The sequence below is a fragment of the Leopardus geoffroyi genome, chromosome B2, assembly GCF_018350155.1.
Source record: "Leopardus geoffroyi isolate Oge1 chromosome B2, O.geoffroyi_Oge1_pat1.0, whole genome shotgun sequence".
Taxonomy (NCBI): domain Eukaryota; kingdom Metazoa; phylum Chordata; class Mammalia; order Carnivora; family Felidae; genus Leopardus; species Leopardus geoffroyi.
The window spans coordinates 99,749,694-99,764,521 of NC_059332.1; the positions used below are offsets into that span (position 1 = coordinate 99,749,694).

Sequence of the window (14,828 nt, forward strand, 5' to 3'; positions counted from 1 at the left end):
CCTGTCAGCACAGAGCCTGACATGGGGCTCCAACTCGTGAACCCCGAGATCATGACCTGGGCTGAAGTCGGACGCTTAACCGACTGAGCCACACAGGCGCCCTCTGATGGATTTCTATCTTTACTGTTTTCTGTCAATGTCTTCTACTAACTACTTAAACTACAAAATTGGGGAATTTCTCTTTGTGAAACTTTTCTAGTGTTTTCCATGGGTTAAAAACAGTGGGTTCTTCATGGCAAGGCAAGGCACAGCCTGGCCTTCACAGAATGGCAAGGCAAGGCCCAGTCTTAATGCCCTTCACAGCACAGCAAGGCATAGATAGCATGGCAAGACAAGGAATGGCACAGCACCTCAGTCCATATGCTGGCACCTGTTTCACAGTCTAGAATGTGATGGAGAAGCAGGGGGATGCTAGCATCCCTCCTACAGGGTCTTTACAGCAGGGCAGTGATCATAGCTATTTTATTTGAGGATCTCTCCAGGTGGCTTTGACACCAGGAATCTCTGACATATCCTGCACATGGGATGCCACCCAGGAGTCAGGGTGGATTTTCTTGGTAATAGACCTTCTTCTCTCTTCAGTTACCAAGGATTCTTCCCTTGGAATGAATACCTTTTAACCCACTGGGACTAGTTTGTATTGCAAAATTTAAGAAAGGAATGATCTCCTGTTACCCTGTAACAAGGCATGGCTTCAGTATGATCTATCAGATCTCTTTTGCAGGAAAACAGGGTAAATGGATAGAGGTACCCTAGGTCCAGGCCATTATGGCTCTAATCAGCACCTGGACTAAGGGCCTCTTTGCAGAGCTTGTTTGGTCATTTAACCAGGCCAGTAAATTCCCTACTGATATACTGGATGATAAGTATCTAAATAGGGTTCCTGCTAATAGAACCCAAATTGCTGAAGGAAACAAAGGCCATCCCTAATGAAGGGGATGCTGACTCTCTCTCATTGTTCCTCCTCCTAATAGATGTGGGGGCTTCTTCCTCATTCATTTCCTGGGTTAATGGCTATAACTGGAGCCAACTGTGGTTAGTCTAGCTCAGGACAGGGACATTAAGGAGTATTCTCAAGCAGCTGTCTCAGCTCCCTTTGTTTCAGGGAAACTCCCTGTCTTCTTCAGGGAAGTTCAGACTTGGATTGCATATTTCTACATTGGTGGAAAAAAACATGGCATCTGCTCATCTGTCCAAGCTGACCAGGTTTACAACCAGGAACCCTCTTTCTCTGTCGTCTGGTAGCACCTCACCTCTTTTGCCTCCCCCTGCTCCTGTTTCTGCACCACCTTGGGTGCGGCCTGTATAACTGGTTCCTATACCATCCTCGGTGACTCAGGCACCGTTGGCCCCTCCTTTTATCCTTACTGTCAAGAAGCAAAGAGTACCCCCTTGGACCGCCCACTTCAGATTTCCCCACAGGTGCCCCAAGTAAAAATTGACTTTAAGTAGAACATAATTTGGTATTTAAACTAATTTAAGTTTGTTGTTTAATTAAAATGGACATGTCTTTAGAGTTACCAGTATTAAATACGAAACTTTTATTCTACAAAGGTTTACTAAGGTAAAATAAGCTCACGTTAGCTCTGTTGCAATTTGCTAGCAAAAAGATGACTTAGAATGATGGTTAATTTTGTCTGTCTCAAAGTTTTCATGGGTAATTGCTAAGACAGCTTTCAAAGTCTTTGGTAACCTAACACGTTAAAGTTTTGCTTGGATGATAAATGGGATTGAATTCATTGGACATCTAGGTCTTTCCCAAATAGAATAAAGTGCTAAAGCACTGGTTACTGAACATAGGTTTGCACTTTTGACTTCTTATTGTAGAGAAACTAAGGATATTTGGGTATGTTGGAAAACATGCTGTGTATTTAAAAGTATCCATAAATTTGCCATCTAAAGAATTCTGGTTTAACAGTCTACAATTGGTTACTACTTAGTTTTCATTGGAGACTAAGGTTTCTAAGAGTTAAAATTTTGCTAAATGTAATTAAGACTGATGGAAATAAGGGAAGCAACGCTGTATGTGTAAGAAAGATATAAGGAATGGAAATACATTTTTGTTGAAGGTAAAAGAAGGTAATTTTGTCCTAAATGAGACTGGTTGTTTGGAAAGAAATGGCTTGGGATAAAATGTGAATGCAAAGGAAAGTTGCAGAAGGTTTGTGAAGGGAAATATTTGGAAAGAAATTTTATGCATGGTCAGGACTAAGGCTGAAATGAATGGATTTTTAAAAGTACACTGGTACAAGATTGAAAGTCTGCTTTCTCTCTGTTAAAAAGACAAAGTTTTCTTGGAAGTTGGTCTGCTCTTGATAAGAAAGTGTAAATAAAGTTGTTTTTCCTTTGCCCAGAAAAACCAGTTTCTATGTTTTGTCTTTATCAGGTCTTTGATGAGCTGTAATCCTATTTAGACACGTGTGTTAAAACTTTCTAGGTTTTAACAAACTTCCCCAAGATTTAAATCCTAAACGAAGTATCTGGCTAATTAAGTCTCTGACTAATTAGGCTTATTTGGTATGTTACTGTTCTGATATAAGGTCATCACTCAATATTCTAATTACTGAAGTGTTATGTATCACAGAAATAACTGGATTCCTTGTCAATTGCATCATAACGATACATGTTATGTTATGTTAATGTTCGATAATGTTAACGAGCTCGATAATGTTAACGAGCTCGATAATGTTAACGAGCTCTCCTATCAGATCGTTAACAGTGTCCATTTCTAGTTTTTTTGTCATTTATAGTTATTGTTCTGATGCTCTTGCAAAATGAGTTTTACCTTCAAGGAGATTCATAAAAAGATTATTTTTTGATGAATACAGGTATTTGATATCTTTAAGATTAAAACTGAAATGGGTACGAATTTCCAGTACTAAAAAGCTGCATTCAAAGTGAACAAGAATTAATAACATGGCACTAAATGAACCAAAGATGATTACAGTATTATGACTCTTGTTTGAAACATTGCTGGTTCTCTAATGTTTGCTCTTCCAGGTTAAGAAAACCTTCTGTTAAAATATCTATGACTTATAGAAATGGGAGAAACTATTCATTTGTGACCAAAGTGAAGCATTTAACTTTTCTCTCTACCTGAACCCTCTGAAATTCAAAAGGCCTCAGTAAGTATTCCTTCTTCCATGGCAATCATAGTTATTTACATAAGTTCAATAAGAATCTGTTCTCCTTGCAATAGGACACCAATGGAAACATTGGTTATTTTACCAAGGCCTTGACTAGAATGTCATATTTGAAAGAGGCATGCATAGACTCAGATATGACCAGACAGCTCTAAGGAATGGAGCTAACAGAGTCCATTAGAAATGCTGGCCCGATACCTTGCTTACAGAGTTCCCAGCGGCTTTACCAGGTGAGTAAAAAAAAAAGTCACTTTCTGGCAGGTGCAGGAACCTCAGGATGCTTTGGGGACTTTGGGAAGAGGCATTCACCCAATTCTACAGGTATTGTAGGCATGTCTGATGGCAAATATTTGGCTCAGCTTCTGGCCTAGAGGGACTACTAAAAGTTCAATCAAGATTCCTTATAAAAGTTTCCAGCAAAACAAGATTTTAAAAGATCTATATCACTATCCTTGCTGACCTTATGTAAATAATTAGGCCAAGTTGGTTAAAATTGGAACTGTTTTATGACCAAATTAGTCTTAATTTGGCTATCTCTGGAAATAAGGGTGATTTTAGAGAGAAAAATTATGTGGATCTTAAATTCTAGTTCTGATTGTCTTTGCAAATGTTTGTTGTTTGTCTAAGCTAGACAACTTGAGGTAAACTTCAGAGAAACTGCCACAATCATTCATGTATAGACAATCTTTGTGCTTATTATTCTGTGGGGATAATAACAGGACCCCATGTGTATATGATTATTTAAACAGCTGGAAAAACAGGATGAATTCCCTAACAATTGTATAACTTAACTATTACCTTGACCAATTCTGTGTGGATGGGATGACAAAATCACTCCTTAAAAGCCCGAGTGTACCCCACTCCATGGAGTTAACTGTGGACTTGTGGAAATAACGGATGGCCCTACTTTCCCTATGACTGAATTAGATGATGCACTTGGGAATGCCCTTATTCCCTGAGACAAGTCTTCCATTTGCCAGCGATTCCTTGTAATTAGGATGTTATTTAAGGCTAGACATCAAACAAAGAGGGCTTCTAGATGGTTTTATCCCTTAACCATATTTGTTCCAGGAACTACCTCTATTGATGTAAAATTGCAAAATTCTTCTTTTTACTAGCCCTCCTGGTAGAAGAAGCCTCAAAATTTACTACATAGGCCAGTCCTTGACAGTAATGATCCCATATCAGGTACAGAGTGTTTTAGAGACCAAAGGCCACCAATGGATGACAGGAGGCCAACTTATTGAATAACAGGCTATGCTTAAGGTACGCCTGAAATAATGTTTAAAACCTGTCAAATTTTAAACCCAACTACTCTTATGCCTGGGCCTGACCATCACACTTCCATGTTAAAACATGACTGCTCAGAGATTACTGATCTTGTTTATTCTAGCTGATCAGACTTAAGAGACTCCCCTATTGAAAATGCAGAAGACAGTTACCTTACTGGTGGCAACAGTTTCATAGAAAAGGGGAAAAGAAAAGTTAAGTACGCTATAGTCATCTAACTCAGACTGTTGAGGCCAAAGCCCTCCAAGCAAATACGTCTTCCCCAAAAAGCAGAGTTAATAGCACTCACTCAAGCTTTACGATTGGCCAAAGGCCTAAAAATTAACATTTATATTGACTCCAAATATGCTGTTCTGGTGCTACAAGCACATGAAGCAATTTGGAAGGAAAGGGGGTTATTATGAAGCCATACTTCCCCAATCAAATATGGGCCCCAAAGTATTACTCTTCAGAGGTATCTGTCATTCATCTCAAAGGACATCAAAAGGATATGACCTTAGCATCTAAAGGGAACAATTTAGCAGACCATGCAGTCAAGCAGGCAGCACAAAATAAACAAATATTAAGTCTTATACAAGTCTTAACTCCAGTAAAATCCATAATTCCAGTCTATTCAGACCAAGAAATCCACATAGCCCAGGAATGAGGATATTCAAAAAATGCACAGGACTGGTTTATTAATAATGAGGCAAAAATCTTTATATCCAAAAATAACCAACGGAAGGTAATACAGGGTTTACACCAGGCTACTCATTTGGGTAATAAGGTCACCAAAATGACAAAAACTTTGTGAAGAGAAGTTGTCCCTAGATTTGGACTCCTTTGGTTCCTACAAAGTGACAACAGATCGTCTTTTATTGCCCAAATAACTCAGCAAATAGCTTAGACCTTAAAAATTAATTACTATTTACATTCGGCCTGGCATCTACAATCCTGTGGGAAGGTGGCCCTCTAAAACCGAGAAGTCCTTGCTATCCTGACTGCAGTTCAAGGAGGCCCAGGATTAGATGGCTGGCTCTTAAGGAGACCCAATGGCTATGTGGCTCTAACTTGTGTCCATGGCTTCCCCCAGGCTGGACAGACTGCTGTACTTTGGGTTTTGCTCGGATGCACTGGTGCATTACTAAAACCATTACCAACTCAGCTGACCTTCCAAATTTAAAACAACGGTGGACACATTCTGTGTTTCATTGGGATGACCACCCAGCATCCATCTTTATTCCCTCTTTAGGACTGGAGGATGTCATTTGGCACATGGAAGCTCTTAATTTAGGGTCACAGCCCTCAATGGCACTCACAATAGCATTTCTCTATTAAATACTGAAGTAACACAGATGCGTAAAGCAGTTTTACAAAACAGAATGGCATTAGATGTTTTAACTGCTGCACAAGGTAGAACTTGTGCTATCATAAAAACAGAATGCTGTGTACACATTCCAGATTACCACAAAATATTTCTGCATTTCTTTTTTTTTTTTTTTTTAATTTTTTTTTCCCCAACGTTTATTTATTTTTTTTGGGACAGAGAGAGACAGAGCATGAACGGGGGAGGGGCAGAGAGAGAGGGAGACACAGAATCGGAAACAGGCTCCAGGCTCTGAGCCATCAGCCCAGAGCCTGACGCGGGGCTCGAACTCCCGGACCGCGAGATCGTGACCTGGCTGAAGTCGGACGCTTAACCGACTGCGCCACCCAGGGGCTCCAAAATATTTCTGCATTTCTAACTGACATGAATACTCAATTGGTGCTTTAGAAGATTCCTCTCTTTCTTTAAAAAAAAAAATTTTTTTTTCAATGTTTATTTATTTTTGAGAGATAGAGAGAGACAGAGCACAAGCAGGGGAGGGACAGAGAGAGAGGCAGACACAGAATCTGAAGCAGGCTCCAGGCTCTACACTGTCAGCACAGAGCCGGACGCAGGCTTGAACTCACCAACCATGCGATCATGACCTGAGGTGAAATCAGATGCTTAACCGACTGAGCCACTTAGGTGCCCTGATTCCTCTCTTTCCTTTAATGATTGGTTAAACTCGTGGACTAGAAGAGAATTTTTGTCAACTACCAAAGGACTCTTATTTGGGCTTCTTTTTGTGTGTGTGTTTCTAAACATGATTTACTGTTTTTTTCCCATGTTTTTTCCCTTTCCACGTGGTGTCGAGACTCCTTCAGTGGTGTAACTTCAAGTTGAAAGATGATCCTTTCCGCCTGGGAAGATCCATACATGCAGTCTCCCTTGGGCCTTTCGTAACTTCTGTATATATAAGTCCCCAACTGACCTATGTTGACCCCTAGGCAGGGACATCTCTATGCCCCTATTCATCAGGAAGAAGTTAGAAGACAAGACTTTCAGGGGCGCCTGGGTGGCGCAGTCGGTTAGGCGTCCGACTTCAGCCAGGTCACGATCTCGCGGTCCGTGAGTTCGAGCCCCGCATCAGGCTCTGGGCTGATGGCTCAGAGCCTGGAGCCTGTTTCTGATTCTGTGTCTCCCTCTCTCTCTGCCCCTCCCCCATTCATGCTCTGTCTCTCTCTGTCCCAAAAATGAATAAACGTTGAAAAAAAAAATTTTTAAAAAAAAAGAAGACAAGACTTTCACCCTCAGCAACCATGAAGATTTAAGGGTCAGAATTGTTCAGGGGGGAATAATTTGGGAAACAAAGGCAAAAAAAAAAAAAATTAATTTCCTTACAACCTACATATAACCCATTGACAAGTCCTTGAGACTGGCAAAGTGACCTTCCTCTAGGAACTCAGCTGCTTGGATGTTAACACTTTGCTAAGGGCAAAAGGCAACCTTAGCTTAACATTATCCCAACCTCCAGGATCCTGTGAGCTACTTTAACATATAAAAATTCCTTTAGAAACTTCCTTTATCTCTACTCCCCAAGATATATGTTGGCCATTATCCTCCAAGCATATGGCCCCCTGATACACATCTGAAGGGTCTCATGACCACGGTTTTACTAGACAATAATAAATGACCTTTTCCTAACAATAGTTAGCCCCCTCAAGATCCTGGAAACCTTGCTTCCAAAGTTCCTGAGAGGACCGTGGTCTTCGAATTTACTCTTTCAGATTCTGATTTTCAACAAGTGGAACCAATGAAAGTGCCATTATGTACTTCTCTGCTTGCAGGGACTCTTCCAAGAGAAGATTTCAGGGAAGTGGTTGTGTGAAAACACATGAGTTTGTAGAGATGTATTCAAAATGTAAAGCCAGTTTAGGCAGCTCTTTATTATGTCTTTCTTGTTAATGTTTCTCTTGATTCCAGTTCCTTATCAGTAACTTTATGGCTCCCTTGCCAGTGGTTTTGTTTTCTATTATCTCCATCCCCCCTTCCACTAGTACCCCGAGGTTCTAAATCTTTTTTTTTTTTACGTTTAAGCCCTGCCCCCCCCCCCCAACTTCTTAGATCTTAGCTGGTTACTATCCTTGAAATTTTGGGTGTTTTTGTGTGTGTGTGCAAGATTCCCTATGCTTATCACAGGTATTTTTACCTCTCTCCCCAAATACTAATCCTTACACTTTTTTCCCCTTTAATTTCCCAAATTAGCAGTACAATGTATAGAGGCCGCTTTTAGACATCAGCCTTGAGCAATGGAAACTCATCAAGGCAAGAGGGGCCACAGCAACCCCCTGGATGAATATAGACAGGCCCATCAGACGACCCACCTCAAAATATCCATAGGCCACAAGTGACCAATGGGCTATGTACAACCAGGCATGTTACCAAAAAAAGGGAGAATTCCTTACACTCCCATCCATACCTCCTCATCTTCCCCTTTTTAAAACAGCCCCCCAGGGGCACCTGAGCGGCTCAGTCGGTTAAGCTGTCCCACTCTTGATTTCGGCTCAAGTCATGATCTCACAGTCGGAAGACTGACCCCCATGATGGCCCCCTTCCTAGGCATGGAGCCTGCTTAAAATTTGCTCCTGATGCTCTCTCACTCTCGCGCCCCTCCCCCCCCCATGTTCCTCTCCACCCCTCCCCCCTAGCTGGCAGTCCTCTTTCTCAAAAACAAAGCAAAACAAAACAGCCCCCACCCAGTGCCTCCAGGCTGTCCTGCCTACTGCTCTGTACTCAATACCCACTGCCTGGGGCAGACAGTCTCTCCCCCCGTGGTCCAGGCTGCTGCTCCCTGGAGGTGTATCCAATAAACCTCTACCTCCTTTGTTCTTTCACCACACCAGTTTCCATCACATGGGGGTCCCACATCTGGTGGCCCCCATCCCATCAAGAGAAATACCACATTTAGACAGCTGTAGTTTTTTTTTTTTATCTTAATAATAAAAAGTATCTTCTACTCTCAAAAATGCTTCTAGTGAGATTTAACACTGATTTCTGAGAAGTCGCAATCTTAATCCCTTTCTGTGTTTACGCTACTTCCTATTTCCTCTCAGTGGCAGCAAATCTTTCTCTTCCTGTTGTCGAAAATAAATCTTCCTCTTACTGTTGTCTCTCTTCCAATTGCTTGTCTAGTTCTCTTTTTCTGACCCCAACCTGACTGACAGCTGGAAGGGGAAAATGAGAAATTTTCTTTGAGGAGGAAGAGGCCTGTCTCACCCTCTCTCCTCAGGGTGTCAGGAGAAGCAAGTCAAGAAATGAAATGTTCTCCAGTTACATGAAATACGACCCAAACCCTCATTTTCATGTCACCTCCTAGAAACAGGATTGTACCATTTGCACAGTGAAACTCTGGAGTTAAGTACTACTTAATGCTAAGAGGATCTATTACAAAATCCACTTCCCATTTCTTGTTTGAGCGTGAACAAGAACAAATTCGGCGCAGTACCTGATAATCTGCCGGCATAACGGGCCCGCCAGAGTTGGCGCCCGAGGGTGCGAGGCGGGGCTTCTTGTTCGGAGGCACCTGATTGAGGCCCGAGTCCTGACTGTGCTGCAGCCCGGCTCCCGCACCCCCGGCGCCCGCCCCGGCCCCGCCCGCGGTCCCGTTGGTCTGGGTGCTGTTCTGCTGCGGCGGGGGCGCCTGTGGGGGCGCTGCTGCCTGCTGCGGGGGAGCTGCGGGCTGCTGATGTTGGTTCTGCTGCTGTTGCTGGTTCTTGTAAGAAAAAGAAAAAAGGCAAACTTGGTATGGTACTAAATCAACAGGCCACTGCTGTCATTTACTGGATGGGCACCCGCGACGGCCCGCCAACCTGGGGAGCGACCTACGGGGGACACCAAAGTGACTGCCAAGACCAGAGAAGGAAGCAGACCGAGGGGGGGGGGGGGGGGGGGGGGGAGGCGGGAATACAGCATCCCCAAAGGTCAGAGCACTGAGTCCTGAACGGGATTCATTCTGTAAAGTTCATTTACATTGCACAGTGGTCCTCCACATCAGCCACAGACATCCCACTGCAGAGCACATAGGGCACACAGGAGAGAGTTCTGCATTCATTAAAACAGCTGTGGGTGCCTGGGTGGCTTCGTGTTAGGCCTCCCACTCTTGGTTTTGGCTCAGATCATGATCTCAGGGTTCGTGAGATCAAACCCTGCCTCCCGCTCTGCGCAGTCAGCGTAAGTAGGCCGAGCCAGTTTGGGATTTCTCTGTCTCCCTCTCTCTGCCCCTCCCCTGCTTACTTGGGCGCTCTCCCCCCAAATAAATGAATAAACCTTAACAAATAAATAAATAAAACTGCTGTTAATAGTCTTCTCGATCATGATTTTGGAAGAGTGGAGGGATATGGGGAGGGCCTGATCTAGCCAATTAGGAGCAAAGAACAGAATGGTGCTTTGAAGGAAGCCTGTATCAAGCCATGGTGATGACACTGAACAAACAAAATACAACCATTAAGGATCCGGGAGTAAAATAGGCTATAAAACAAATCAGAAGTTCATTCATCTGTAAACTCATGATATTTCAAATTGCAAAGTACATCTACAATAAAGTAAGCACATAATTTAAATAGAAGGCAGCCAAACACATAGGAATCATTAAATTGTACTTCCCTAAATTCTCTTTTTGCCTCCCTTACTCCCTGGAAATAGAAGTGTACCGCGTAGCTTATACCTTGTCACCTTTCTCTTCAGGTTCATCTTCATTAAGGAATTCTCGTTTGGGGTATGGAATCTGGCAGCCAGCAAACACACTGAAAAATCATTTTTTTAAAAAAAAGAATACATATCAGGACCTAAAATCCACAGTATCATTGACCTTGTTAATTTAAAATTCCACTTTTTTTTCCTTAACATATTGCCTACTCTTCATCAATAGCTACTGTTTGCTGAATGTCTCCCAAGACAACTTAATTTAAGCAAATAAAAAAAGAATTTTGGGGGGTATCTGGGTGGCGCAGTCGGTTGAACGTCAGACTCTTGATTTCAGCTCGGGTCCTGATCCCAGTGTCACGGGATAGAGCCCTGAGTCTGGCTCCACACTGACCATGGAGCCTGCTTAACATTCTTCCTCTCTCTTTCTCTCTCTCTCTCTTTGCCTCTGCCCCTCTCCCCTACTTGTGCACTCTCTCTCTCTAAAACTTAAAAACAAAACAAAACAAAACAAGAATTTGTTGTCTAAGTCTTATACTAATCACCGCTTTCAATAATAAATCTTAACTGCCATTAGATAGTTGATGTATATGATGTAGAGGTTTCTCCACACAAACTTAATTAGTACTAAAAAATAACTGAATTTGTAATTGCCTCAACAATGAAAATACTTTTGTTTTTTTTCTTCAAGAAAAGCCACATCTCTAATAAATACAAGCATATGGGTATAACAAGGGTGGGAAATGCAGGGGTTTTGGTAGCACAGTGGATGCACAGACTTTTAAATTCGCAGTTCCCTACTGATTTGGTTTAAACTCATCTGCCTGACTATAAACATCCCACCTGTTCTCAGTTGTAGTTTTCCCTGTAACACTGAATGATGGTCGTTCCTAAAACACCTGTTTTCATTCACGCCTCTCTAGAGCACTGACTGTTTCAGAATATAGTCCCTTTCTCTCCAGAAGTTCTTCTCCAAGGTAGGATTAATGGAAAACTTCAGTAACCCTATAGGAAACAAGTGCTTCTCTTACTTTAGTCACCATCTGACATCCTCAACCCGGAGCAAAGGACACGGAAAATGTAGCATACATACTCTAACGTTGGCAAGGGGTCCTCCTGAAAATAGGGATCCTGTAGAGCTTGCTCCGAGGTAATTCTCTTGGTTGGATCCATAGTAAGGAGTTTCTGAAGCTAAAGTAACACATAAGAAATCGATAGCACATGGAAAGGTTGTTTATAAATCAATGTTTTGACTTTTTGCATTAATGTCTAGCAGGATTAATATCAAATGCCATTTCGTATAGCTCACCACAGATTAGTATGGAGCAATTGGCACACTACATACATTTATGTGAAATTGGTAGAAATCATTAGCATTAAAGCCCTTTTGGTATGTCATTTTTTTTCCTGCTGATAAATCAGAAAAATTGGAAAAAATTAAGTCTGGAAGTCAAGAGTGACATCTCAAAAGAAAAATATTTGATTTTGCCTTAGCATCCACCAATTTCTTTTCTTTCTAAAAAGGAGGAGGGGGCCCTGGGTGGCTCAGTCGGTTAAGCATCTGACTCTTGATCTCAGCTCAGGGCTTGAACTCATGACCTCATGAACACCATGCTGGGTGTGGAGCCTACTTTAAAAAAGGTGGGAGGTGCCTTGAGGGGCTCAGTTTGTTGAGTGACCAATTCTTGATTTCGGCTCAGGTCATGATCTTGAAGTTCATGGGTTCAAGCCCCACACAGGGCTCTGCACTGACTGCTCAGACCCTGCTTGGGGTTGTCTCTCTCCCTCTCTCTCTGCACCCCCCCCCCCCCCAATAAATAAATAAACTTAAAAAGAAAAATCACCAGTTTGGGGCACCTAGGTGGCTCAGTTAAGTAAGCTTCCAGAGTCTTGATTTCAACTCAGGTCCTGATCTCACGGTTGTGGGATCAAGCTCTGTATGGGGCTCCCTGCTGCGTATGGAGCCTGCTTAAGATTCTTAAGATTCTCTGCTCCTTCTGGGCTCATGCATATGCATGTGTGTGTGCATGCATGCATATACTCTCTAAGAGAAAGAAAGAAAGAAAGAAAGAAAGAAAGAAAGAAAGAAAGAAAGAAAGAAAGAAAGAAAGAAAGAGGATAGCTAGGACAATTCCATGAATGAGACAAGATGGGTCTGTGCTATGGACCCAACTTCCCCATCTGGCAGAGAGGCACCTACCAAGAGGAACACTTTGCTGTCAGGCTTGACCTTGTGTTTCTCCATGTACTTTATGAGGCTACTGTTGGCATACCTGCAAGAACATAATAATCACACATCACTGGAAACACTCACACTTTTTTTTTCAAATAATGTTTATTATTGAAGTACAGTTTACACAGTAAAGCTCCCAGATTGGTTTTCCTATAAGGTACATGTTTAGGCCATTGTCTTTTCTAATGATTAGTGAAAGAATACATAACCAAATATTGGTAAATGTGTGCAGAGGGAATTGTTAAACACCATATGTAAGAGTTTCTATTGTTACAATCTCTTTGGAAAATAATTACACATTAACCACTAGAGCTGAAAATGTGAACAACCTATAACCTAGCAATTCCCTTCCTAGGTACATACTCTAAGAGATTCCTTTGTGCATGTGTATCACAGGATGTGTGAACAAGAATGTTCTTAGCATTCCTGTAATAGAAAAAACTGTAAACAACACAAACGTCTACCAATTAAAGAATGGGTACATTGTCACATATTCACAGAATGGAATATTGAACAATAGTTAAAACGAATACAGAGGTTGAGTGGGAAATAAAAGAAAGAAAACTACAAAAGAAAATACAAACTGTAATATAATTTATATGAAGATAAAAGATATATTAAACTGAGCAATAATTTATTTGGAATACATAACACCTGTAGCAAAACTATAACAAAAAATGTGGAATGACAAATACAAATTCAGAATATATGTTCTTTCCTATATATGAAATATTTCACATTTAAAAAGGTCAAAAAATAAGTAACATATATGTTCATGGTAGAAAATTTAGAGAATATAGAAAAGTATAAAGAAAAAAACTGAAATCACTCGTAATCAAGCCACTCAATGATTAAAACAAACAAAAAAACACTGCCAAGATTTTGCTAATTTTCCTTTGACATTCTTGCTATGCTTTTATATATATGACACAGACACAGAGGGATTTCTGTTTTGTTTTGTTTTTATAAAATTGGGATCACACTATACAAATTGTCCTCTTTTCACTTAACATTGTTTCATAAACATTTTTCCTTGTTCAGTGCTCTCTAAATTACTCATTCGTAGTGGTTATATATGTATATTCCTAGTGTTACTGACGTTGTTTGTTTCACAATAGTTAAATACAGGTCTTTGTAGGTTAATCTGGTCCACATGGTAGGGAAACAATACTGCACACAGGTGGGAAACAGAGATCCCTTCCAGACCCTGACTCAGTCATTTACCAGTTGTGTGACCTTGGGCAGTTAGTTAACCCTTATGAAAGCCTTAGCTTCATCATCTGAAAACTAAAGATTACAATTATACCTCTCTTATAGAGTGTTGTGGGGACCATATGAGAAAATGTAGGTAAGGGCTTAGCACCACACCTGACACATAATAAACACTTGGTTAGCTACCTGTAGCTGCTCTGATTGCTTCCACAGGATAAATTCTTGGGTTTATTAGGTCAAAGAGTATGTGCATTGCAAAGCCAGTTTTATGTGCTCTAAACCCTTGCTACATGAACCTGGCCCTCAGATCAGCAGCATGGGCCCCGAGAGCCCACATTAGAAATATAGATTCTCAGGCCCTATCCCAAATTCTGAATCAGAATCTGCGTTTTTAACAAGGTCTCCAGGTGATCTGTAGGTACATTAAAGTTTGAGAAACATTTTTCTCACCAGTGGCATACAAGGAAGAGGGCCCATTTTATCATACCCTTGCCAGCCCTAGGTATGTTCATTTTTAAAATCTTTGCCATGTGAGCCTGGGTGGCTCAGTCAGTTAGTGTCTGACTTCGGCTCAGGTCATGATCTCACGGTTTGTGGGTTCGAGCCCCGCGTCAGGCTCTGTGCTGACAGCTCAGAGCCTGGACCCTGCTTCAGATTCTGTGTCTCCCTCTCTCTCTGCCCCCTCCCCACTTGAACTCTCTCTCTCTCTCCCTCAAAAATAAATAAAAATTAAAAGAATAAAAATAATAAAACAAAATCTTTGCCACGTATATATAAAATTTTTTCGGGGCTCCTGCCTGGCTCAGTCAGTAGAGCACGCAACTCTTGATCTCAGAGTTTTAAGTTTGAGTCCCACATTGGGTATAGAGATTGCTTAAAAATAAAATCTTAAAAAAATTAAAAAAAATTTTTTTCCTCCAATACTAGGAACATTTTTATTAGCAAGGTAACCACTAAATTTATT

General features: G+C 41.4%; 1 protein-coding gene across 8 annotated transcripts in view; it reads right to left on the minus strand.

Moving 5' to 3' along the window:
- The window catches only part of CDK19 (cyclin dependent kinase 19), a 196,413-nt gene that overhangs the window by 6,695 nt on the left and 174,890 nt on the right, over positions 1–14,828 (minus strand). For all 8 annotated transcript variants that reach the window (XM_045499282.1, XM_045499283.1, XM_045499284.1 and 5 more), the window contains 4 exons: positions 12,620–12,692; positions 11,513–11,610; positions 10,442–10,520; positions 9,224–9,490 (listed from right to left, as the gene is read on the minus strand). In XM_045499282.1, coding sequence (XP_045355238.1) covers positions 9,224–9,490; positions 10,442–10,520; positions 11,513–11,610; positions 12,620–12,692 — 517 coding nt within the window. The remainder of the gene's footprint in view (positions 1–9,223; positions 9,491–10,441; positions 10,521–11,512; positions 11,611–12,619; positions 12,693–14,828) is intronic.